We start from the raw sequence: 27398 nt of genomic DNA, 5'->3' as shown, positions 1-27398 counted from the left end.
GGAGGAAATAATCAGCTTGTTTAAGTGACAGCTGACATCAGGAAGCCTTTTGAGCCAGAAGAATGACATGATGACAGCAGTATCTTGGGAAGATAAATTTCACAGCCACATGCAGGATAGATTACCTGAAGCCACAGCATTAGCCTTTCTTACGCTGACACATCTGGAGGGCATGATTTAAAAGCTCATGAATATGATCTGTTTAAAGAAGGGACTGGTGAAAATTAAGAATTTCAGGTTCCACCAAAGAAGGTGAAGGAGCAATATTTATCTAACTGGTTTGCATGTCCTAAATATTTGTGTACAGAAGTCCATAGTGTTAATGCGATCACTTGGAAGCCATGTGTCATACCTGCCACTGCCCTACCTTTTGGCTTACAGTTGCAAGAGTCAAGGAATTCTTTGCAAGCATGAGAATTCTTCATCTGGCTGCCACCTGAATTATTGTTATGGAACACATTGAGTTTGACAGATAACCCTGTTCTTAGCTATCCTTCTAAAGAAGCGTGAAGGAGCCTTCATGTTTAAATATTTCAGCCCAATTTCCAACTTCTGAGCTTGCGTGGAACACACAATGTCTTTATTTCTTAATGAAATTAATATCCAAATTGGATGCATCGATGGTTAGAAGAGAGAATCAGAAGAAATTATCCTGATTTGATTTCTTGCTCATTCTAGCACCAAAAAGGAAGCTCTTGGGTGGGGTCATCTTATCTCCTGTGGAACAGGATGCTTTTCCTTAAGTCATAAATATTTCCCAGCTTGATAAACCAGCAGTTTTCATTCCCAGGAAGACAAATAAGAAACACAGTTATGATTTCAGTGAATAATTTTGGACCTAGGAATTTATTACAAAAGAAAGGGTAGTGTTATAGATGTTACCTCCCTTGGATGAATGCACACTGAATGAACGGAGACAACATGGGAGAGCAGGAGAGTAAAGAGAAGCTCTAGGAGATACAGAATCAATTGTTAATCTTCTTGAGAGAGGAGGCAACAGACTACAGGTAGAGCCCACATGGAAGGGTTTTAGGGAAAGCCAGAGAACAGCCCCCAGAGATATGAGCAATAAGAAGGAATTATCCCTATTTGGTTTCTTGGTCATTCTAGCTCTCGGTATATGTGGCCCTTGGCCACAGGCCCTGTTCTTACAAGAAGGGTTTCCCCTGGACTAAGGGACTATGCAATCAGCAGAGGAGAGAGAACCTGGGCTTTAAAGCCAGAAAGCCTTTCATTTGAACCCTCTATCACGCCTCTGTGTGACCTTACCTTCTCTGAGCTTCGATAAAATAGCAAGAGTCAAGATTATTAAACAGGCTAACATATAGAAGGTGCCTAGCCCATGGTGAATGCTCTCTGCATGATAGCTGTCACTTACCACCTGGATCCCTGCAAACTGCTTGCATCCCTGCTTGCCTCTGCTTTTCACCCACAAATCCTCTAAACTGTGCTCCAGTATGCCCAAGCTGTAAGCTCCATCCATAGCCGCCCTTGCTATGTTTCTAAAATGAATATAACTCCTTTACAATTTTTGAGGTTTTTCATAGCTGGTTTCCAACACAAGCCAGAAAAGACTCACAAAATAAAAATATTTTTAAAAAACAGAGAGGTAATAAATTTATAAGTAAGTCTCTGAAAATCTTGATCGCCATTGTTCCAGAACATCGTGGAAATGGGAATGATCAGTTTGAATGCGAACGATCAGGTTTAACAGCTTGCCTGTTAAATCTCTGGCTTCAAACACCACCTGAGAATCGTGCATGAATAGAAGTGAGATTTCAGCAGACAGTGCAAACAGACCAGGCTTCTCTGTGAGTAGAGAGATGTGTGTGCCTTGTGTGAGAAAAAGGATGCCTGCGTATGCCCAGGGATGGGTCACTTGAAGTGGGACAGACACACCCTCCAGGAGGAAAGCATACCAGCATTTTCCCAGCCCCTATTCTATGCCAGTTCTAAATAGGTGTCTTCATCTTCATGTTCTCATTTAATCCTCACAAAGGATTTTTGAGAATTATACCTTAATGACTTTAAGACTCAGAAAAATGATGTCATCTGCAGGTGTAGAGCACATTAGGGACACTCTCAGGCATGTATGTGTCTAGAAGAAAAGACTTTTGGAGACAGGGGAACATAGAAGAGAAATTTCAGATGATGGAAATGGAAAGAAGGGGGGGGCTTCAAGGAGTCTAAGCCAGGAATCCTAAAGGCAGGAAAATAGGCATAATGCAGGTGTAGAACCTCAAGAAAGACGTGGGAGGGCCAGGAACAGAGAGAGGTTTAAATCCCAGCAAATGAGCCTCAGGTGCAAGGTCAGTTAACAGCGGTCCTCCCACCCACTCAGGGCTTCTGGTTGGCTCTCCACCATCTCTTAGCTTCTCTCCTGCTTTGTCCCTTTCTTCTCTCTCCAGCCCTGGAAGCAAAACCAGACTCCTCCCATTAGGCCGTATCTCAGTTTGGCCATTATCTCTTGTTGCCTTGGTTTCTGTTGACCCCAAGCAGTTTATCCAGTATTTTCACAAAGAGTTTGTTAAAAGGAGTTGCTCTTCTAGCTGGTAGATAAAAGCATTCTCACATGGTTATGGGGGCATCATAAGCACAAAGGAAAGAAGAGGGACCATTTGAGGTGAGGAGACAGTATAACCCTGCCTCGGAAGGAGCTGGAGGGCATCCCAGTGTCATGATAAGGGGTCCCTAGCAGGAAGTCCTCTCTCTGCCCTCCCAGGACTTGGTTCTTCATCTGTGAGGCAAGGAGCTGGGGGCCCCACAGCCTCTCCTGCTGTCCAACACTGGGATTCTCAGGAGACTCTGTGTGAATGTGTGTCTTACCTCCACCCCAACCCCCCCCTTAAAAATCTCACAGGGAAAAGCTGTCCGAAGGTATTGTTTCTTTCCAGTTTGTAACCAAAAGGGTAGTAGTATCGCACTTTGTTTTGCCTAGATGGGAGAGTTGGCTGTCACTTGGGGACTGGTGTGCAACTTGAGAAAAGTAGAAAGAACATGAAGTAAACAAAAAGTGACCATTAGCGAGGNCCAAAAGCCAAGGAATCCCAGATTGCACAGGAATCACCTAAGGGTGCTGCTCAAACACAGGTTTCAGTTCAGGAAGCCTGGGATGGGGCCAGGATTTCCAACAAGCTTTCAGATGATGCCTGTGCTTGCTGGTCGCTGGACCACACTTTGAGTAACAAGGGTCTAGAAAAGATCAAATAATGTTTATTATTCTTGATTTTTAAAAAAAACTAAGAGGAGAAAAATTATATTCTTTGGAAGGATTTCCATCCAAAAAGCCTAAAATGAAAANAAAGCCAAGGAATCCCAGATTGCACAGGAATCACCTAAGGGTGCTGCTCAAACACAGATTTTCAGTTCAGGAAGCCTGGGATGGGGCCAGGATTTCCAACAAGCTTTCAGATGATGCCTGTGCTTGCTGGTCGCTGGACCACACTTTGAGTAACAAGGGTCTAGAAAAGATCAAATAATGTTTATTATTCTTGATTTTTAAAAAAAACTAAGAGGAGAAAAATTATATTCTTTGGAAGGATTTCCATCCAAAAAGCCTAAAATGAAAATGGTTAGGGTGTTAGAGGAAGGTTCCACCCAAAGAGAGAGACTTAATATGAACAAATCCAATGAACGAATTAATGATTGCCAAGATCTACACCTTGATCCTGGCTCTAAGATGACTCTATCACGGGCCTGTGCACCCCCCACCTCCCACCACCCCCCCTTACAGCATCGGTAAGGCTTCTGCCTGAAATAGGCAACATTTCTGTTCTTCCAGGTTCCCACACCGTGGACCTGGAAGTCTTCCCTACTTTGCCTTCGATAGAGCACCCTTCTTCAGTCCTTTGGCTGTTCCTTCAGCGTAACATCGTCCGTGTGCCTTTGCGCTCCATTCTAATGCCCTCTTTCCATCCAGGCCCCCTTCCTCTGTGCCCCTCCAAACGTAGCTGTCTTTGTGCTTCTCGACCTCCAGTCTCTCCATCTCCACTCCACACCTGTGTCTGCTAAGCATCTCCCGAAAACAGCATTTCAGTGTGTTGTTCCCGACTCCATAGCCTTGGGACTCAAGCCCCTGAACTTTTCCCTCTTCGTGTCCCCACCCAGCCAGCCAGCCAGCCAGTCCTCTCAGCCATCCCTGGAGATCATCCAGTGACATCCGAAAGCCCATTAACTCCCAACGTTTAGTGCATTTACGCAGATTTCTAAGTGTTGTCTTGAACAATCTGGAAATAAAAGGCCTGAATTGTTCACTAACATTTTTAAATGCTCCACAAAAATGTTTTGAGAAGCGAAAGTCCTATCTTAGCAACCATAAATATGCAATCAGCCTGAATTGCTGAGCCCACCCTTCTGGTGTTTCTGAACAATTATCCTTTAAATGTTCAACCACTCTTTCCTGTCCCTAAACTAGTTGCTTAGGTGAGTGCCCTTTTACCAAGGCTTCTAGGTGCCATCTTGTGGAGAGAGATGCAAACAGGCACGTTTGGAGAGACGCTGTGCGTCAAGGAAATGACAAGGATGCAAGCAAGAGTCTTCCTCACTGCCTTCTGATTGGTGCTCGATTCACCCACAGTCCTCTGAGGGCCTTCTGGTCCACACCTGCAGACTCAGGCTGCCTGAGCCCAGGAGGCTGTAGAAATGAGGCCAGGGCACAAGAAGCCCTGGATGGAATCCAGGGGCGCATTCACCAACCCAACTCACCATTGCCCTTTTGCTAATACTTGCTTCCAGAACTTCACCCTATAGAATGTAGACAGTGTCTCTCTGCTCCTTTCTTCAGAAAACTTCCTAATCCTGACCCCTTCGCTGCCCAAGCCACAGTATCTGACAGACCTGCCCCGCATGGTATGGGCCCCTCCTGGGGCCCTATAGAGTTTCCATACAATCTGACCAAGTATTTGATTTTTTTTCTAAATATATATACAGGGGTTTTTTGTTTTTTTTTGTTTTTGAAGTTTGATTCTTTTGAATCACTTTTTTTCCCATTTTTTAAAATTTAAATTAAATTAATTAACATACAATGTATTATTGGTTTCAGAGGTGGAAGTCAGTGATTCATCAGTCTTATATAACACCCAGTGCTCATTACATCACGTGCCCTCCTTTATGTCCTATCTCTCCANGTTTTGTTTTTTTTTTTTTGAAGTTTGATTCTTTTGAATCACTTTTTTTCCCATTTTTTAAAATTTAAATTAAATTAATTAACATACAATGTATTATTGGTTTCAGAGGTGGAAGTCAGTGATTCATCAGTCTTATATAACACCCAGTGCTCATTACATCACGTGCCCTCCTTTATGTCCTATCTCTCCACCCTACTCCCTTCTGGTGACCCTCAGTTTATTTCCTATGGTTAAGAGTTTTTTATGGTTTGTCTTCCTCTCTGACTTTGTCATTTTATTTTTTCCTCTCTTCCCCTATGCTCCTCTGTTTTGTTTCTTAAATTCCATGTATCAGTGAGATCGTATGATAATTGTCTTTCTCTGACTGACTTATTTAGCTTAACATAATACCCTCTAGTTCCATCCACATGGTTGCAGATGGCAAGATTTCATTTTTTTGATGGCTGAGTAATATTCCATCGTGTATATAAACCACATCTTCTTAATCCAGTTATCCGTTAAAGGACATCTGGGCTCTTTCCACAGTTTGGCTATGGTGGACATTGCTGCTATAAACATTGGGGTGCAGGTGTCCCTTCGTATCACTACATTTATATCTTTGGGGTAAATACCCAGTAGTGCAATTGCTGGGTCGTAGGGTAGCTCTATTTTCCACTTTTTGAGGAACTGCCATACTGTTTTCCAGAGTGGCTACACCAGCGTGCATTCCCAACAACAGTGGAGGGAGGGCTCCCCTTTCTCTGCATCCTTGCCTTCATCTTTCATTTCCTGACTTGTTAATTTCAGCCATTCTGACTGGTGTGAGGTGGTATCTCGTTGTTATTTCTATTTGTATTTACCTGATGCCGAGTGACGTTGAGCATCTTTTCATGTGTCTGTTCTGACCAAGCTTTTTAAACAGAGAATTTACCATACAGCCTTACATTTTAGGATTAAGGTGGAGGGACTTCTGGGTGGCTCAGTCAGTTAAGTGTCTGCCTTTGCCTCAGGTCATGATCCCAGGGTTTTGGGGTCGAGTCCCGCATCAGGCTCCCTGCTCAGTGGGGAGCCTGCTTCTTCTTCTCCCTCTGCCTGCCGCTCCCCTTGCTTGTACTCTTGCTGTTCACTCTCTCTCTNCTGTTTTCCAGAGTGGCTACACCAGCTTGCATTCCCAACAACAGTGGAGGGAGGGCTCCCCTTTCTCTGCATCCTTGCCTTCATCTTTCATTTCCTGACTTGTTAATTTTAGCCATTCTGACTGGTGTGAGGTGGTATCTCGTTGTTATTTCTATTTGTATTTACCTGATGCCGAGTGACGTTGAGCATCTTTTCATGTGTCTGTTCTGACCAAGCTTTTTAAACAGAGAATTTACCATACAGCCTTACATTTTAGGATTAAGGTGGAGGGACTTCTGGGTGGCTCAGTCAGTTAAGTGTCTGCCTTTGCCTCAGGTCATGATCCCAGGGTTTTGGGGTCGAGTCCCGCATCAGGCTCCCTGCTCAGTGGGGAGCCTGCTTCTTCTTCTCCCTCTGCCTGCTGCTCCCCTTGCTTGTACTCTTGCTGTTCACTCTCTCTCTCTCTGACAAATAAATAAAATCTTTATTGAAAGAAAAAAAAAGGAAAGTGGACGTCCAGAGGTTTCTACTATTCGATACAAAAATATATACACTCTATTTTTTTAATAAAAGCAGTTGTCATTGTCATTTTTCATTCGTGCCCCCTCCCATTTTAAAGCATCTGGAGGAAGACCATGAAAGCGAAACATTGGAACTTTACAGTTTGGAGCACCCCCACTCTCCACGGAAAGACGACCCTTGTGGCAAGGAGGGTGGTAATTCTCTTACAGCATGTGAAATGTTTCCCTCTTGGGGCTTTCATCAGATTTGTAAACATCGCTGCAGTTGATTCTCACCCAATTTTATCCGACGAGCGCGCCAGCATTTCTTCCAGTGAAGTCACTGGGTAAAGGTGTCTGCTCTAATGAAACAGGATGAGGTACTGAAAAGCGACAGCCATAAGCTTGATTAAAACCAGATCACTAGTTTCACAATTGCCTTCGTTAAGGAAGCCAAAATACCTTTCATCCCATAGTCCGTTTCTTCTCTTCAAATGAATGACAGTGTCAGTTTGTTTCCCATGGATTCCTGTTTCTAATTTAATTTTGTCGACGTACAGCAAATTCCTCTGACTTTAGACATGGCCGGATTCCTCACACTGGGGCTGTATCTCTCTTTTTCAGAAACAGTTTAGCACCAGAAGACACCTTAGAGATGATCCAGTTGAGGGAGAAAATTGGTCCTATAATTCTGATCTCTTGATGCCTCAACCGGCTGCTCTTTCATTCAACGAACACTGAGTACCTACTGTGTACTAGGCACCCTGCTCTTTCCAGTACATCATCCAGCTCACATGGAAATTAAGCCAAATGGCAAGCTTAGAGAGCCCTAAGATACTGGTTAGTTTGATGACAGTGTGGGGATGGGTTTTTATTTTTACTGGATAATTAAGTATTCTTTGCTCATTAGCTTCTGACATGGACAGAGTGATGTTTTGGTGCCTCTGTGGAACTGTCATTGTTCTCATTCTTTCTGGGAGATCCATCATGCTCTTCTCTGGTGTCACATGAGCTATGGATTACGCCAGAGTGGTGATTCTCAGTCAGTTGGAGGTGATTCGGTTGCTACGGGGACATTTGGCAACGTCTAGATACATTTTCATTTATCCCACTGAGTGGAGGGATGCCACTGGCATCCAGAAGCCCGTGGTGCCGCCAACCATCCTATAAGGCAGAAGACAGCCCTCACGCCTGGGAATTTTCTGGCCCAAAATGTCCCTAGAGCCATGGTTGAGAAATCCTGGCCATGAGGGAGAAGGTAGGAAGTTGAGATGCTGAACTTCCAACCCCTGCCTCATTATTTATGTCAGAGTTCTGCATTTCTGCATCAAGTTTGGTTTGAAAAGTATGTTTTTTCTGCTTAAAAAAAAAAATACTTGAAGACTCCCGAGGTGGAAGATGACAACTCTTTCCCCTCTGTTTTATGGTTGAGACAGATTGAGACAAGTCAAGTGGGTGGCATACAGGAAACAGGTGAGGGCAATCCGGGGTAAATCTGGAAGCATCGGCCTGAGCCTCAGTCTCGGCCACACAGGGCTCTGCACATCTCCCTCCCGCCTCGATATACTATACTGAATTATGAGATCCTGTCCAACTTCCAGTTTAGTCCAGAGGTTGGCATTTTCTTCTGAAAAGCACTAGATCATGAGTATCTTGTGCGCCGTGGGCCATACTATCTCTGTCGCAACAGTCCAACCCTGCTGTTACAGCACAAAAGCAGCCCTAGACAATAAGTGAGCAAATGGGCATGTTTGTGTTCTAATAAAGCTTTATTTACAAAAACAGGCTATGGGCCAGATTTGGCCTGTGGGCTGTCATATGCCAACCTCTGATTTAGACCCTAAGTAGGAATCATGTTCGTTTTACCCTCATGTCTCCCTGCCTACTCCTTATTGGCACATAGTAGGGTTTGCCTCGGGGAATATTTCCTGAACTCTATTGGGGGTCAATCGTGCAGGCATAAGTGCTAGCGGATTTTAATGAGAATAACAACAGGGGAAAGACCCATCCAGCATTTCCCAGAGAATTTCTATGTATTGTTTAACTGTTTTCCTATGTTGGACACTTAGGATGTTTCTGGGCTTTTTTAATTAATAATGACAACTGTGATGAGCTGCTTCCTACAGACATCATTGGTCTAATTTCTTATCATTTCCTTAGAATAAATTCCTAGAAGAAGAATTAGGGTCAAACAGTATATATTGCTAAGGGGCTTTCCAGGAAGGTGGTATTGATGTACATTCCCAGCAGTAAGAAGAGGGAGAGATTTATCATTATGCAAAGGATTTCTTTCAACAGAACGTCATGAATAAAAGTTTTGGCATCCATATGTATCTCTACAAATTAGCTTACTGCAGATAAAAGTAAATTGGTGTTATCTACTAATCATTTTAATAATAACATTCTCTCACACTGTTGTGACAGAAGGATTATTAAGGCACGTTGTGTTACCTGTCCGTGTCATCTGGCCAGCCAGTTGAGGTTACCGTATCTGGTGTGTTTATTGAGCACACACAGAAACATCTGCTTCCCATTAGGGGATTAGAAGCTCCACTATCTGTATGCCTGGCACAGGCCTCCCCTGCCATCCTGTACAGAGGCCTCCTCCCAGTGAAATCCACCAGCAGATATGTCATGCAGATTGCCCATTTCCCTCGGGAAATTTCATTTAGGTTCATTTCAGCACACAATTGGGGGCAATTCTGGAGCGATTTCTCTTGTGATGGCATGCAACGTGTAAAATTTTCCTACAACATGTTGCACAAATCACTGGAAGAATCCTAAAGATGTCTGATAGTTGTCCAATTGCCTTTGTAACAACAAGAAATATCTCTTTTGAACTGCAGTACATGGTAAAAAAAAAATGAAATAAAGGTAGATCAAGGAGCAGATGTTCATCCTGACCCTTTTCACGAGGTGCTGTTGGAACTGGAAGGGTGAAGGGGCCACGCAGGGTGCCTTACCCTTATGGCGAACGTTGGCCTTTTCTTAGCTCTTTGGAATTTTCTGACTTTCTCCAAATGAAGATGAGAATATCTGTGACCGAGAAGTACTAGAGAGTGTTCTAGAAATAGGACTGGGTCTGTGGTTACGTGATGATGGAATTTACTTAAAAATGGATAGGTTCCCGATGAAACCCGTATATGAAGACAATAATTAACAAAGCCCCGTGTTTTCTGAGAAGCCGTCCTATTCCAGCATTTTGCTACATGCCTTCTATGTTTTCCTCATTAGATCCTCCCAGCATTGCTGTGAGATGGACAGTGTACCATCCCCAGCCACAAAGAACCGGAGGCTCAGGATGGCTAATTAACACACCCAAAAATTAGCGCTCCTAAGTGGCAAAGCCAGCACAAAACCCGGGTCCACTCGGGTTGCCCACTTGAAGCCCCTACAGATGGCGCTTGGGTGGCGCCTCTGAGTTTGGAGACATAGACCAGCATTATTAAGTCATCCCCATCAGAGACCCAACCGACCAGCTTCCTAAGGGGCAAGCCAGGATTCAGGCCTGATTTACTTCTGGGCATAGTCCCCTGGAAGATCTGGGCGGTGGTAGAGATGCTTTCCGTGCCGACCCCAGAAGGAAGTGACCATCCAGCCCCGAGGAGGCAGGATGTCACCTTTAGTTCTTGGCAGCACTTGTTGAGGAGGTTACACGCTTCACTGAAGCCGACCTCCAGGCCATCTGGACGTCGGTCAGGAAAAACTGCTTCAGCCCTCCCTCCCCATGTCTAGATTCCTCCAGAGTGGCTGTGCTATGCAGGAAATCTGACGTGTGGGGGTGGCATGCGTGGAACTGTGCAAAGCATTTTAATATAATCTCTGTTTCACAAGATAAAATGACATTTAGTCTGGCTGTGGTTGTCTGAAGCCAACCTTGTGATCATCCCTTTCTAATTGGGCTGGGGGCTGAGGATTCAGGGGATGTCTGTCCTCATCTTCAACGGCTCTCATTTGTCCTTGAAATATCCCCGACACCCTATTTAGAAGAGAGAGACTCACTAGCCTGTCTGTTCTACCTACTCTGGGACCCTCTGCACAGCAGCCAAAGTTATCATCTGGAAAACAAATCTGAGCATGGCCCTCCCTTTCTTGAGACAGCCATTGGTTGCTGATGCCATCAGATAAAATTCTGATTCTTCATCCTGGTGACCAAGATTCTTAAACACTTCAGCTGAATTCCCCAGCCTGATTTCATCCCTCCCCGCAACCCTACACTTGAGCCATGTCGTTCCACCAACATGCTTTCCTACTTCCTAAGTGTTCTTTCCTATTTCATGCCTTGTGCACAGCATTCCCTTTACTGGAGTGCCCCATGAGGATGAGCCCAGTCTGGGACAAACTAAGTCCAGGGGTAGCAGGAATGGAAAGGGAGGAGAGTGGGGCAAGGACTGTGTGCCCACCTGCTTTTCTCTCCATCTTCTCCATCCGTAACAATCAGACGCGTGTCCTTAATTTGGTGAGAATCTTGCTTTGGCAATGTGGTGTTTTGTTTGTTTCTTGCTTTCTTTCAAAGCCAAGGAGAACCCAAGGGGTCAGGGATGAAATCATGCATGGAAAACATTTTCCTTATTTTTGTACTAAAATGTGCATGGGGCAGGGGCAAGAAATATTTGACGGAGGAGAAATACATAGCAAACATGGCATTTTGAAAGGTTAATTGGATGTGGATGAACATATTGAGATGATGTTCTGTTGTTGTCGGGAATAATGTTTTACAGAGAAGCTATTTGTGAAGAGAGACCAGTTATTATTGACGGACTAATGTGCCCTCAGGAATATGGAAGTAATAATGCAAAGGTGCAGTGCCTACAGAAAGATGTCAATCAAGCGTGAGGTTGGAGGGGAAGCCTGAACACCTTCTGATTTGACTCTGCATATAGGATTTGAACTGTAGGGCCCCCATGAACAGACCCAGGGGTATTTCACAAAATCGAAAGTGGATTTCAAATGGTTTGTTGACCACTTTGCCCCCGAGATGTGGTCTGATGATTGCTCTTAGAATTCGAGAACCAACACAAGCCCGTGATTCAAACATGTTTTAGAATCCCATTCTGGGGGCACCTGGGTGGCACAGCAGTTAAGTGTCTGCCTTCAGCTCAGGGCGTGATCCCGGCTTTGTGGGATCGAGCCCCACATCAGGCTCTTCCTCTATGAGCCTGCTTCTTCCTCTCCCACTCCCGCTGCTTGTGTTCCCTCTCTCGCTGGCTGTGTCTATCTCTGTCAAATAAATAAATAAAATCTTTAAAAAAAAAAAAGAATCCCATTCTGATTTCAAGTGTCATTCCCGATCCCCAGAACCCAGCGAACAGATCCTGTCATCCCAGTACTTCATTGTCCAGACTATCATCTACTCCCTTCCATCTGCCCATAGAAATGTGACAGAATTCTTTGCTGAGACCACACGTCCAAATTTTAGGTTCAGGAAACGTGATCGTGAGCCCTATGGGATCAGCTCCAGAAGTGGGAAAGGATGGCATGAAGATAATGAACTGGTTTAATTTCGTTCCAAGGTTTAATTTTTTTTAATGCAAAATAAAATTGCCCCAACAGAAAACAAGAACAGGGAGGGGAAAGATAAAGCTCAAAGGTCTAGAATGAGTAATGGGAAGAATCTTTTTGGGGGAAATTCAGGAAGGTCAGTCGAGTTCCTTTAAACACCGATAAGCCTGCCTGAACGAGGACCACCCCATTATTTATTTAGATGCGGATCATCGGGTTTGCTGATGTTTCTGGCCATCGCCTCCCTTCACCCTTTTCCCCTGGGAAAAATGCTTTGGGGGAGCCAAGCAAAATCCTGCTGCTCCAGGCTCTTCAGAGCCCCAGTGACCAGTGGAGACCCAGATCTCAACCAGTGTGATCTAATTTCCTAAGACCCTGGGCCTGTGAGGACTACTTCTGAGGGTACTTTGCTAAGCGTTTATACAGTCTGTCATTTAGAATGCAGGACTTGGGGACAAACTCCAATTTCAGATACAGTATTTACCATGTCCCAAAGACCTTTATATAAAAATCCCAGATGGGGGGCACCTGGGTGGCTCAGTCAATTAAGCATCTGCCTTCAGCTCAGGTCTTGATCCCAGAGTCCCAGGAATGAGCCCCGCGTTGGGCTCCCGGCTCCGTGAGTAATCTGCTGCTCCCCCTGCCCATGTTCTCTCTCAAATAAAGAAATAAAATCTTGCAAAAAAAACAAAAAACAAAACCCAGATGGTTTCTCCTCTCTGAGTCCAACAGGGGAATGGATTTGCAGGACAACTTCACTGTCCAACCAGTGTAAACAAGTGACCGGTCCCCACCCCCTCCCTATTCCTTCTCTCTGCATTATTTTCTCCTTACATTCACCACCACCAAGCATACTGTTTGATTTACTTGTGTTTACTGTCTGTGGCCTGCCCCCCACCCCCAGGGTGTACATTTCCCACATACCTTGAGAAGTTCCTTGCCCAGAGTGGGTGCTTTGTGACTCTCTGTCGAGAGAGGGAAGAATGCACTTGCTCACCTGCAGGAGCTGAATGGGGGCAGGAGGGAGGTCGGTTCAAGACCCACCAATAGATCTCCCATCACCCCCTCGCCCCATGCCCCCCACCCCCCGTGCTCCTGGGATGTGCTCCAAGAGTCTTTTGTTTTCCACCCCTCTGCAGAGCATTGGCTGTGACGACTACCTGGGCTCAGACAAAGTGGTGGACAAATGCGGGGTGTGCGGAGGCGACAACACAGGCTGTCAGGTTGTGTCGGGCGTGTTCAAGCATGCCTTCACCAGCCTGGGCTACCACCGAGTGGTCGAGATTCCCCAAGGAGCCACCAAAATCAACATCACCGAGATGCACAAGAGCAACAACTATTTGGGTAAGTTCGGCCTTTTTCCGGAGGAAGCCGCCTGTCACTCTCAGATGATTCATTCCTTCCCAGGACCGTGACACAGCAGTGTCCAGACGTCCTTGGACTTGGAGAGGGTGCCACTGGGGAATGCCAGAGCACCGCTTGGCCTCCTCCTTGACATGAGAAGCGTGGGTGGAGGAAATTTTAAAAGTCCTTGCAAATAAATATTTAACAACTACATATTTAAGCCAGCCTTTATTCCTTCCAAGAGAAACATGGTTATGCACTAGATACTGGACTAAATTATTTCTCTGAGATGGGGGAGGCTCTTTGAAAAGCCAAGGTACGGGCCAGTCTTCGTTCTGTTGGAGTTCGAACAGGGGCCATCAGTGATCCTGTCTGAAGCATCATTCCCTACAGGTCTGAAGTAACAGCCATGTTTTCTCTTCTTTCTGCTTCATTTGCCCAGGGCAACTGCATATGTGTATAGTGTGTGTGTATCTTCTGAACAGCTGCGGTCATTTTGGGCAATATCATCAACATCAAGAGGCCATTTTTACCCACAAAATGTTAGATCTGTGTTGATTCATCCTTCTGGGTTGCTGGCTGACTGCATTTCATGCAAAGCAAATCAGGTCATACAAATTCATTTTGACCGATTTCTAACTCACATAAGCATGCACAGATTCTTTAACAAAATAATACGGGAAAGNCAGATTCGTTAACAAAATAATACAGGGAAAGCAATTTCTTCAAGTCACTAAATGAACAGCCATATTCCTTTTCATTTTTTAATGATTTCTTGAACAGGAACTTAAATAGCACAGACGCTATGTGCCAGGGACTATTGTTAGCACTTTTCACATACTAAATTATTGAACCCTCTCAACAACCCTAGGGGAGAGGAGCTGTTCCCATCCCCATTTTATAGATAAGGAAACAGGCACAGAGAGATTATTTAAGTTGCTAAGGTCACGCAGTAAGCAAAAGGTGGAGCTGGGATCCAAACCCAGGCAGTCTATCTCCAAGCGTGGTAATCTACCACGATATAATTCCCATGAGCAATTCTCAGAACCCGAGTTCTTCTCTTACACCATTGGCCATGCAGCAGTCAATGGCTGCAGCAGTTGAGAGATGATTAATTTTGCAAATTTTGAGTACCAGGAACACCCCAGAAGATAACTCCAGACCTAATCATTCCAGGTGCTGCAGCTCTTCTTTCTGCACCCAGGCAAATACAACCAAAATTCACTTCGCNTGAGAGATGATTAATTTTTCAAATTTTGAGTACCAGGAACACCCCAGAAGATAACTACAGACCTAATCATTCCAGGTGCTGCAGCTCTTCTTTCTGCACCCAGGCAAATACAACCAAAATTCACTTCGCCTGGGTTGATTGGCAGGAGGAGGAAGGGATGGCAGATGAGGCTCTGAGACAAGTCCANTCGAACCCAGGCAGTCTATCTCCAAGCGTGGTAATCTATCACGATATAATTTCCCATGAGCAATTCTCAGAACCCGAGTTCTTCTCTTACACCATTGGCCATGCAGCAGTCAATGGCTGCAGCAGTTGAGAGATGATTAATTTTTCAAATTTTGAGTACCAGGAACACCCCAGAAGATAACTACAGACCTAATCATTCCAGGTGCTGCAGCTCTTCTTTCTGCACCCAGGCAAATACAACCAAAATTCACTTCGCCTGGGTTGATTGGCAGGAGGAGGAAGGGATGGCAGATGAGGCTCTGAGACAAGTCCAGTTAAAGGGGAAAGCTGTCCCGTTTGCTCCGGCAAGGCCAGGTGCCGCCAAAGCGGCAATAAGCCTAGTTTGCCCCATGAGTGGTTTGTGTGTTATCTTTAGTATCGAGAAAATAGTCTTTGTGTGTTTCCTTCTTTTTTTTTTGGAATATTAGAAAATCACATCTCCATAATTATCCCATCTTCTCGAATGGAAAGTATTCTTCAGGGGATTTTTCGAAGTGCGATTACATTCAAATGCACCAGCAAATAATGCCACTTTTTATGAACTTTCTGTTGTTTTTGGTAAATTTTCCCCTGCTCAGCTCAGGAAGCTGGTTTTAAGCTGTGTCCTCCGATAAAAGCCTGGGTGAATATCCACTGGGTGGATGGATGGAAACTGCTCTCAGAGCCTCAGTGTTTTCATCTAGAGTAGGGGAGGAAGACTCTTGACCTTAAAGTATTTACGACAGTCAATAGCATAACAGATATTCAGAACCCTGTCACTTATTAGCAATTAACAAAGAGTCATTCCCTTTCTTTTGTCTCAGAGAACTTGTCAGTACACCAAAGCTTTGCGGAGTCAAAATTCCCTGTCCCCCTAAAAAAGACTCACTGGGAGAGTGATTCAGAAAGTCAGATTCACCCTTGTAGATACCCAGGGACCAGTGGGGTACCTGAGAAATCCAGAGTCCATCGGCAATATTACATGATGCCCCATGGGCACAGGAGGGAGAATGGAAACAGAAGAGCAGACTATGGTGGAAGGTTCCAGAGGGGATGCTCGGGAGCTTTTGTCTGTAACACTTAAATCATTTAAAGCACTGGAATGCTCTTTTTGTTTCCTCGTTTTTTCCTTTTGATATAATTCACATATCATAAAATTCAGCCTTTTAAATGGTCTTTTTTTTTTTAAGGGTTATTTATTTAAGAGAGAGAGAGTGAGTGGGGGTGGGAGGGAGAGAGAGAATCTCCAGCAGACTCCCCGCTGAGCACAGAGCCAGATGCAGGGCTCAATCCCAGGGCCCTGAGATCACAACCTGAGATGAAACCAAGAATAGGACACGGCACCGACTGGCCCCCAGGAGCCCCAGATAGTCTTCTTCTCATCACAGGTGTTCTCTCTACCTTTCTCCTCCATCTGCTAAATCTCCTATTCTGTGAGGTCTGTATATTTTAAAAGTTAAATTGCACGGGATTGCTTGAGATTATAGGTAAGCCATTAGAGCATGGGGTCTCTACCTATTTTTGAACTGTTCAAGGACGAATTTTTACCTTACACATTTTCAAACGCTTAAATCTTTTTCAAATAGATATGTGGTGGGTTTCTGTATAGTTTTCCAGGCAACGATGACAGTTTTGGTGTTCTTACCTTGTATTCCTGGCTAGGAAAACTATTTTACATAAAAGTGTGACTTGATGCACAAAATTGATTTGGCTGTTCGCATACAGCTGTTCCGTAGAAGCATCAGACAGGAAATGAACGGTTCAGATTTGTATCATTGCTTTCAAAAAATGCACAACTTTTAAAGGTTTTTTCAGGTGCCATATTGTTTCCCAGAATTAGCTTTAGTTATTTGTAATGCAAATCAAACTTTTTCTCGTGAAACACTTGGTATCTTTTGATGACTTGTTCTCCAAACTTGATAGAAACAGAAAGTAGATTTCTGTGAAAACAGAAGGACTTGTATCAGTGCTGGGAACGATGGTCTTATCACTTCATTTTTGAAGGTTTTTTAAAACCCTCAAGACATAAGCGACATTCTCAATATGCCAGTCAAGTCACCTAGTTAATGACAGGAGTCATGCTCTATGTATAGTAAGTACTTTAGTCTCCAAGCATTTTGACGTGCATGGCCTTCTGATTTTTCAGATTGGACATTCTTTACTTTGCCTGCTTGAAGAAAGATCTAGCTTTACTAAAGATGCAGTTCTAGAGTGAGGATGTGAATATTGACATTTAAAAATCAGAAACCACGTATGTAGAAGAAGGAGGCCTGCATCCACCAAATTTTGCCTAATATGTAAATAGTAATGGTGCATTCCACCTGACTCTGAGTTATGGCTTAATTTGGTTTGACCATCGAGAACTGAACGTGCTAGATTCAGATTCCGAAGGCCTGAGTTCTGGCCCCAGCCCCGCCATAATTCACAGGGGGATAGACCCGCATGGAACTGGGGCGACGGGCCAGCTCAGCACTTGACCATGCTCACTCTTCTCCGAGCAAAGCTCGGGAAACCATGACCTTTAATGGTGCATGGATTTTGGAAGATAGAATTTTAGGTTGAAAACCAATGAAATTCTGAAGACTTGAGCTCCACTTTTCAGTGTTTCTTTAAATTTGTTCACATGCTCCAAAATATTGACTAGTGGATTATAGATTCCTGGATACACATTTTTTTTTAACAGATAAGACTTCGGAACCCATGTATCTGCTAAAGCCTACGTATTCTCCTTTTGCGTGAGTTACTCTGAACACTGCTCTTCGGAAATAGAAAGTTAAATCTAATTTTATTAAAATGATTGGCATTGTATATTCCTTACCGCTTCCTTAATAAGATGTTGTGAAATTATTCTAGCTGAAATTTCAAAGTTGTTCAGCTGCTCAGTTTACTAATGTCATTATGTAACAGTTCAGAAGTCAGACATAGAAGCATACCAAGCCAAATTGATTCTACAGGACATGTTCTACCTGCCAACATGTAACACTGTCACAGAGCCTCAGACTTGGAAGGCATTTTCTAAAGGTCTGTAAGCTTTTAAACATAAACTGGCAATAGCTTTACTGTTAAGCACTGTTTTCGTAAAAGTTTTAAACAATAATAATAACCACCAGCATTTAAAAAAATCAGGCATCATGGATCATCTATAATTTGCAAGACTTCAGTTTATCAGTTGAGCAGCTCTCTGTATGGGAAGGATTGGAGTATTTAAATAATAAGATGTCTTATGTTTGTATGACAATCCCAAAGATTTTTCATATGCATTGTAAAAATTTTGAGCAACACAGATGAAAATTGAGCAAAAAGATGAGATTCCTTCTGTGTGCCAGCCCCACACCTGGTCCACTGGCTTCAAGTGTTAAGGCAGATAAATGACCACTCTTAGCCGTTCTTTGTATATCTTCCAGTCCTTTGTGGAAGTACAAATATATATCTTCTAAAAGTGGTGTTACTATACATACTTTTTGCAATTTGCTCCTTTATTTTAATATTACATCATACGTTTTCATATTACTGCATAAAGCTAATTCATTATTTTCTGAGTATAGAGTATTCCGTACATCAGAGGGAACATAATCTATTTAAGCAGTTCCCTTTTGAGGGATGTTTAAATTGTCTCGTTTTCTAATATCGCAAAGAATACATTCGATTTGTGATTCAAGATGGCAGACTGAGTACGTGAGTTGGTTTTTTTTTTCCTCCTTCCTCCCAAGATTCCATCAAAATGAATCTAAAGGAATAAGACAGGATATAACCTACAGCCACCAAGAAAACAAGAGGGGAGCGTCGGCGAAATGATTTTAACAAATTTCTGGAACAAATTTCTGAAAGCAGATGGAAGAATGTTCACTAATAGAACAGAGGAAATCACAGCCTCGGTAGCAGAGGGGACTGTGATGAGGAGGGGCCAGCCTGTGTGCAGAGCACAGCAGCCTCTGGGTCTGGGGTCAGCAGAGAAAATGGACGGTGGGAGGAAAAATGGAACTGAAAAATGGGGGAATATATGAACAGGCTCCCCTGCACACACATTTGGAATGCTGGCATCAACCTCCTTATCTAAAACCTGATGGGAACTAGGACATGGTTGTGAGGATGGGTGTCCAAGATCTCAGTATTCACTGTGGAGTTGGGGGAAAAAGTGGCTCAGTGACTGGTGTCCCATTCTCTCACCCTCTAAAGGTTGGCCTGTTAACAAGCTCTGCAAGTTTGTTACAGAGTTCTCAGGCAGCCTTCCCATTGCTTTCGTCTTAAACGTCAATGCGTATAACATAAGTGGACAACCAAAGATCAGTAGACATTTTTCTAAAGCCTATATACCATGAAAGAGAAAACCTGAGATAAATAACCAGAAAAGCTCTTTCTAGAAGAAACAGAGCAAATTCTTGGAGAAAAAAACCTAAATAAAAGTCCTCTTACAAATAATGCTGCCATGAATATCCTAATAGGTATATCCTTTCTTACTTACATAAGTATTTCTGTAGGACGGATTCCCAGAAATAGGATCGGTAGGTCAAATGGAATGAACACTTGCAATTCCGAGAGACGAAGCAAGATTCCTCTCCAGAGCAGTTGTGCCAATTGGTACCCCCACCAAAAGTGCCTTTCTCCACACCCGTACCAACGTAAAATAGTATGAATGGGCTTAACTTTTACTATATCTTTTTTATTTGCATTTTCCTGACCACTCATTTTTATCATGATTTGTACTCCTGTGAATTTGCCACTTTTAAATTGTTTGTGGTTTTCTTAGTGATTTTAAGACCATCTTCTGCTCATATATATATATATATATATATATATATACACATATATATATTAGTCTTTATCTTGTGTTTCAACTATGCTTATGATACCTATTTTTCTTTGAAGAAAAATTGTAATCTTTTTTGTCAAATCTATCTTTTTTTTTTTTATAGCTAGCGGGTTTTATTTTACTTAGGAAGACCTGCCCATATCCAACATTATAAAGTTATTCTCTAATAATTTCTCTATTATTTTTATACTCATTTTGTATATTTAAATATTGATTTATTTGAAGTTAATTTTTGTGTGTGGTGTGAGTTAGGGATCTAACTTCCTTTTTCCAAATAGATAAACAGTTGTCACAACACTATTTATTAAATTTCCCCCACTAACTTGAGATGCCGCCTCTACCATATATTAAATTGAAATGTATATAGATATTTGGATCAAATACCTGGATTCTTGATTCAAGTCCATTGATCTATTTGGCTCTTCCTGCTTTGGTACCATATTGTTTTCATTACTGTAGTTTATGTTGTATTCTTTCTTGTATAGGTCAGCTTTCTATCCCCTCCCCAGTTCCCTACCCAAACACTTTGTTCTTTTCCTAAATTTTCTTGAGTCTTCTTGTACATTTGTTTTACATACTCTTTAAAATCGGTTTGTCAAACTTCCATTGAAATTTTAATTGCGATTGCAATGAATTTATGGATTGATTTTAAGAGGAAAAGAAATGTCTTAATAACATTGATTCTTTTGATCCGTGAGTATAGTGTATCTTCTCCTTTTGTGTTCTTTAATAAAATTTCTTTATCTAGACTTTGCACATGTTCTATTAGCTTTACACCTAGATATTTTATGGTTTTTCCTAATATGGTAGAAGATCTTTCTTTCCACTATATTTCCAATTAGTCATGCTAGTATGTGTTAAATCAGCTTATTTTATATATTTATTTTCTACCTGGATATCTTGCTAGACTCCTTTAACAATTCTAATAGTTTTTCAGTTATTTGACATGGATTCTTCTAGATGGAAAATCTTGATATCGATAGATAATAATGCTGTCTTCCTATCATATATTCTCCCTCTTATTTCTCTCCTGTCTTGTGGCACTTAAAGGCTCAGACCTCTAAAAAATTTTAGAATAATAACGTTAGTGGGCTTTTTTATCTTGTTCCTGACATTGTGAATGCTTCTAATAGATGTTTGCCAAGTTTTCTGATATATAACTTTTAGCAGAGTAAGGAATTTTCCTTTTTTTAATTTAAATTCAATTAGCCAACATATAGTACATCATTAGTTTTTGATGCAGTGTTCAGTGATTTCCTTAGTTACTTATAACACCCAGTGTTCATCACATCACGTGCCCTCCTTAATACCCATCACCTGGTTACCCCATCCCTTTCCACAAACCTGTTTGTTTCCCAGAGTCAAGAGTCTCTCATGGTTTGTCTCCCTGTCTGATTTCTTCCCATTCCGTTTTTCCTCCCTTCACCTGTGATACTCTGCACTATTTCTTATATTCCACATATGAGTGAGACCATATGATAATTGTCTTTCTCTGCTTGACTTATTTCACTTAGCATAATCCCCTCCATTTCTATCCATGCCAATGTAAATGGTAGGTGTTCATCCTTTCCAATGGCTGAGTAATATTCCATTGTACATATGAACCACATCTTCTCTATCCATTCATCTGTTGAGGGACATCTTGGCTCCTTCCACAGTTCGGCTGTTGTAAAGTAAGGAATTTCCTTTCTGTAACCAGCCTTTAACAATTTTTATTAGAGCTTGCTCCTGTTTCTTTTTTCTCCCAGTGTCTGATTTTCCTTATTTCTCAATTTATATTTATAAAGTTGATGGATATTTGCTTATTAGAGATACATTAAGTGGTTTCCTCCAGTTACTGCAGTGGCCTGAATGTTTATGTCTCCTCCAAATTCATTTATTGAAATCCTAACCCCCAAGATGGTAGTTTTAGGAGATTAGGCCTTCGGGAGGTAATTAGGTCATGAGAGCAAAGCCCTCTTGAATGGGATTAGTTTCCTTCTAAAAGCGACCCCAGACAGATCCCTGACTCCTCCAGGAAAAAGACAACCATCTAGGAAGCAGTTTCTTTATCTTATGCTTCCCAGCACCCAGAGCTGTGAGAAATCAGTGTCTGCTGTTTACAAGCCACCCAGATTGTGGGGTTTGTTACAGCATCTCAGATGAACTAAGTGACCTACGTCTGTTTCTGTAACAGGCCTTTCCTTCAAATGGAGATGACCCACTATGGTGTCAATGTCTGACAGGTCTCCTCTGAGTGTGTGTGGGCAAGGGGTAGATACGTGCCCACAATCTCTTAGAGATATGCAACGATTCGTTAGGATAATAAACACGAAGCATCTAGCATGCCGGTCCGTATTTTCTCTACCTTATACCAAGACTGTAGTTTTCCTTATAATGGCTAAACAGGAGATAGCCTTCTCCTCCACCCCATGGCTAGAAGCTTCCAGGATTATCCCAGCTGGAGTGTAAAATTTGCTACCTTTCTTTGTAGACATCCAAAGCCTACCTGAGCTAACTTAATTGCTGTCCTTATGGCTTCTGCACCCCACTATCTTTCTGGGAGTAGCTCCTTTTCCCCATGGAACAAAGACAGAGACCAAAGTGGGTATGTGTGTTCAGTCTCTCATGTATGCTGACCTCTTTCGAATCAGAAAATGGCTTCTGGGCGCCTGGGTGGCCCAGTCAATAAGCGTCTGCCTTCGGCTCAGGTCATGATCCCAGTGTTCTGGGATCGAGCCCCGCATCGGGCTCCCTGCTCAGTGGGAAGCCTGCTTCTCCCTCTCCACTCCCCCTGCTTGTGTTCCCTCTCTTGCTGGCTGTCTCTCTGTCAAATAAATAAATAAAATCTTTAAAAAAAAAAAAAAAGGAAAGAAAGTGGCTTCTGTGAGGTACACATCTGTAATTGTGGGCTCCCCCTTCCACCTCAGACTTCACCGTGGGCTTTGAGTGCCTTTTTCTGCTCCACTCACCCCCTGTCTACTCTCCAGTCCTTGGCTTTGTCTTCCATTTACAGTCCAGCACTGGCTGCTGAAACTGCCCTTTGCAGAGCTACTGTTCCTGGCTTGTATGCTCTTGGACATGTTCCTTAACTTTTCTGAGATTCCCTTTCCTCCTAGGTGAATTAGGAAGACAATTGTAGTTTCATGGAGCTGTTGACTTTAAGTGAGACGTGTGTAAAATCCCTACCATCTTAGAGGTACTCAATAACTCTGAGTTCCCTTATCTTTCTAGATCAGTGGTTCTCACCCTGGCTGCACATTGGAATCACAGGAGGCGTGTGTGATATTTGAGGCCCATCTGAAATACGCCGATGGCTGGCTCCCACTTCCCAGTTTAATTGGCCTGGTACACAGCTTGGGTATCGGATTTTTTAAGCTCCCTGGGTGACTCCAATGTCCTTTCAGGCCAAAAGACCATTTCCATATTACAGTGGGTCTTGACTAGGAGCTACTTTGCCCCCAACAGGAGGAGAGGCCAGGGATGCAGCTAAACATCGTACATTACACAGGACAGCCCCTAAACAGAGAACTGTCCAGCCCCAAATGTCAGTGGTACTGAGATGAGAAACCCTGGCCAGTGTGCTCACCTAGATCTCTTTGGGGCTAAAGCTTCATGGGTCACTTACTGAAGAATGGTGTCTTAATAATAAGTGTCTAAGGTGCTACTGCAATGACTACTCTATCTACCATTACATTTGCATTTATCCACTCACTATGAATTCTCAGTTTGCAATCCAAGCCCCCCCCTTCCACTTCCCTTCAATATTTCACTCAACCTGTTGGCCATGAGCCCCTGAGTTGCAACCCCAGCAACAGAAGTTCCAGCTTAGAGCACCTTCCTGTAGCCTGCGTTTCTGGCATTCAGAGTCCTTGCTTGCTTTCTTAATACATGGCTGAAGAATAAAAGACTGAGAAAAGGAACAGCAAAGAGCTGGATTTTTCCTTTGGAGTCCCATAAGACTTTGATCATATCTCCAGTTTGGCACTTAACCATATTTTACTGTAATTTATCTGTTCATATGCCTGTAGTTAGGCTGTGTACTCCTTGAAGACAAACAGTCCAGCCTTAGACATTCCTTCTCTCAAGTACCCTTTGTGTGCTAGCAGCCATGCTGAGTAGTGGGATACAGAAATCAAGGCTTTCCTGAGGCTACACCTGTGCTGTGCAGCCCATTTTGGGGGCCTATGCTCAGACACCTTTAGCTCACCTTGATTACTAGATCTCATTCATGGTACCAGAGCCCCATGTTACTCCTAGGCTGTTGGAATCCTGGGTCCACCTCCTTCGTGTAACACAGCACATGTGTTACAACTGGGGAAGGGGGTGGGGTGTTGTATCAGCACCTGCATTTAGAGCTGAGGACACTAAGCCCAGCATGGTTGAGGGACCTGCCGAGGTAAACAATTTATGAGTGGTTGAGTCAAGGACTCAAATCCAGGCACTGTCCTTGACCTGTATTCTACGTATATACCCATGGCCATTGGGAAGAAAACCGTGGCCAGGGGATGGGAGGTAGGGGAGACACTGTGCCTTCTCCCTCCCCCCAGCTATAGAAATAGGGTGTATTCTAATTCCTTGTGCCTTTTTGTCCCCTCCACACTGTTTCATCCCCACCCCCACTACTACCTCCAACTTGATGAGTGTCATGGCTCCTGCCCTCACACCGGGAGCCCTTGGGCTAGGTTGCCATGGTTCTATCTTGGTCACTAGACCTTCACCATCTGCTTTAGCAGAGCTCTTCTGAAACCAGCATCTACAAGAACGTCCAGCTCTTAAAAAGAGTGGAATATTTTGGAGACATGAAACATCATTTTTTTTCTTTTTTTTTAATTGTAGTAAAAGATATATAAACATAACATTTATCATTTTAATGATTTTAAGCATATCATTGAGTGATATGAAATACATTCATGATGTTGTACAACTATCACCACTCACCGTTTCCAGAACTGTTTCATCATCCCCAAAGCTATACCTAATAGACAATAATTCCCCATTTCCCCCTCTCCTAAATCCCTGGTAACCTCTGTTCTACTTCCTGACTCAGGAATCTACTTTTTTTTTAGGTGCCTCATACAAGTGGAATCATAACAGTATTTCTCCTTCTGTATCTGGATTCTTTCTCTTAGCGTAATGTTTTCAAGGTTCATCCATGTCATAGCACGTGTCAGAAATTTGTTCCTTTTTGTGCATTATTATTTATCCACTCATCAGTTGATAGACAGTTGGGTTGTTTCCACCTTTTGGCTATTGTGTACAAGTAACTATTTGAGTCCTGACTTTCAGTTCTTTGGGGTAGGTACCCAGGAGTGGCATTGCGGGGTCAGATGGTAAGTCTGTGTTTAACTTTTGAGGTACTGCCAAACTGTTTTCCACAGCGGCTGCACCATTGTCTTCCCGCCAGCAACGCATCAGGGTTCCAGCCTCTCCACGTCCTCGCCAACACCTCAAGCATGTTTTTAAGAGTATTTAAGCAGATGATATGACCTGCCCCGGTGGTCTGCTTTCGGGCATCAGAACAGGGGGCTGAGATGGGCTTGGTGACCCTCCTCGGTTTCCTGCTGCAGGTAGTGGCAGCCCCCGGAGGTGGTCAGGTGGCAAACATCTCATGGCTGGATGTTCCTCGGTGCCGGCATGTGAGCAAAGATGATCACTATTTGATTTTTTTTATTTGGACTCAGCTCTCGCCTTTTCTTCAGCAGCAGGCTTGTATGATTCCTGTCCAAATCTTTGCAAACAAAGGTCCCGTGCCAGAGAGCCTGTGCCGTCTTGCTGTGATTTGGGAAGCTGCTGTTGTTTGTGTTAGTGCTCCTGGACTTGCTTTCGCATTGTACACTTTCCACCTGGCGACAGACAGCACCCATCCCTTTGATTTCGAAAAGCTCTGCTGTCCTTGCATCTGTTTACGCAGACTTTTCACTTCTAGGCCATTCTGCCTTGAAAAGCTTTCACATACACTGGAACAAAATGAAATCAACTCTGCCCCACTCTCTTATGCCCATTACTGTTACCCATTTTCTGCTTTTTGGTTAGCGCCTCGTTGCCTGGAAATGTTAAAACCGAGTTTGCCTGTCCGTACTTGGGTTTGCCTTTTGCTTTTTGGAGAAGAGTTAAGCTGCGACTTTTTTTTTCTTTTAATTGCATCATCTGTCTCAGACATATGCAGAGCGCCCACACCTGCTTTTCTGTACCTAATGGGAGGCTTTCCTCAAATGCAGGAAACAGCTGCTGAGTGGGCTGGATCTTGGATTTTTATGGAAGTGATCTGACAGCCTTGTCCCTGCAGGGAGAATAGGATTCTCCTCCAGCCCACTCTGGGCAGCAGCACCTCCGAAGAACATCTTTAGCAGGGCTGCTAATCGCTCCCAGGTCTCCTACCCGGATTAGGGCAATAACTCAGAACCCATGATGTCTGAGTCTGGCAGGGATAACGCCTTCCCAAATCTCCCCATTCCCTAACCCACTTGGAAGTGCCACTAAGCCTTCCCTCTTTGAATCAAAGTCTGGCTTATTGCAACCTGTTGGATTGCTGAGCTTCCATATTAGGGAATTAATACAAGATGAGGAAAAAATATCTAAGGCTTTGAACAACATTTATGAACTATAGTTGACTTAATGAAAGAGAAGCAACAGCTGAGGAAAATAGTAACTTCAGAACTTTCTTAACCAGCAGCTGGGGTCACGCATCCTTGACTGCTCTGGGGTCAAGCCATCTTTTGGGATGTGCCTTACTTTCTTTCAAGGGTTAGAACTTCAGAAATGGGAAATCTGCCTTCCAGGACTGTCCTCTCCTCTCTCCGGGTCTCACCTTCCCATGGGAGAAACTGAGCATCCTTTTCCCTCCAGTCAGATTCTGCTCTTCTTCTTGCTAATAAATCCCTGAAGGGGTGAGCTTTGAAGATAGATAAGCCTCTTTCCTCCTTCCTCTGTGGGTTGCCTCTATTAGCTCTTCTCCAGCTGTTTTAGCCAAGCATCAACAGCTCTCAGAACCACTTCCCGCCTCTCCTCATTCTGCCCTACACTTTCCTGGAGCCAGACACTTGAACTAGAAACTCCTTGAATTAGAAATCATATAAATGTCAGCATGGCAAAGTTCTACTGCTTCTGTCGCAGTTCGAAGTCAGTATTCATGTCCTGCCTTGGAAAATAGCCTTTCATAGAGCCTCCTCTCCCACCTTCCTTTGTGGCCTGGAAGTCACACCTTTTATTTATTATGCTTTGGGAACATAATTTGTCTCCTTGACCTGTATTTACTTCTCCCTTTACTTCATAGTTCTATAATCTGATTAGGTAAAACACTGCTCTTTTTCTGAGTTAATAGTCGATATTCATTTCAGTGAATATCTCTAAGCAACTGCCATATGCGGCAGAGACGTGAAGTTGAACAACACACGCTCCCTGCCCCACAGGCGTCTGCAGTCCATTTGAGATTCCTCTGATGACTTTGGTAAGACACCCAGCACTATGGGACTACGAAGAATGGAGAAGTTATTTCTAACAGCATAATCTGAGGAGGAACATGAGGAGGTGGTGTTTAAACTGGGCTTTTAGAGAAGGGATTAGCAACCTGCTTTTAGCAAGGGCCACCTAGTAAATATTCTAGG

General features: G+C 43.4%; 1 protein-coding gene across 1 annotated transcript in view; it reads left to right on the top strand.

Annotated features, from left to right (window-relative positions):
• Positions 1-27398, top strand: part of THSD4 (thrombospondin type 1 domain containing 4) — a 200701-nt gene that overhangs the window by 84501 nt on the left and 88802 nt on the right. Inside the window, exon 2 of the mRNA XM_034660735.1 lies at positions 13363-13567. Within this exon, the coding sequence (XP_034516626.1) occupies positions 13363-13567 (205 nt within the window). The remainder of the gene's footprint in view (positions 1-13362; positions 13568-27398) is intronic.

The sequence above is a fragment of the Ailuropoda melanoleuca genome, chromosome 5, assembly GCF_002007445.2.
Source record: "Ailuropoda melanoleuca isolate Jingjing chromosome 5, ASM200744v2, whole genome shotgun sequence".
Taxonomy (NCBI): domain Eukaryota; kingdom Metazoa; phylum Chordata; class Mammalia; order Carnivora; family Ursidae; genus Ailuropoda; species Ailuropoda melanoleuca.
Note: the sequence above shows the minus strand (reverse complement) of the source record. Positions and strands in the feature narration are given on the sequence as shown.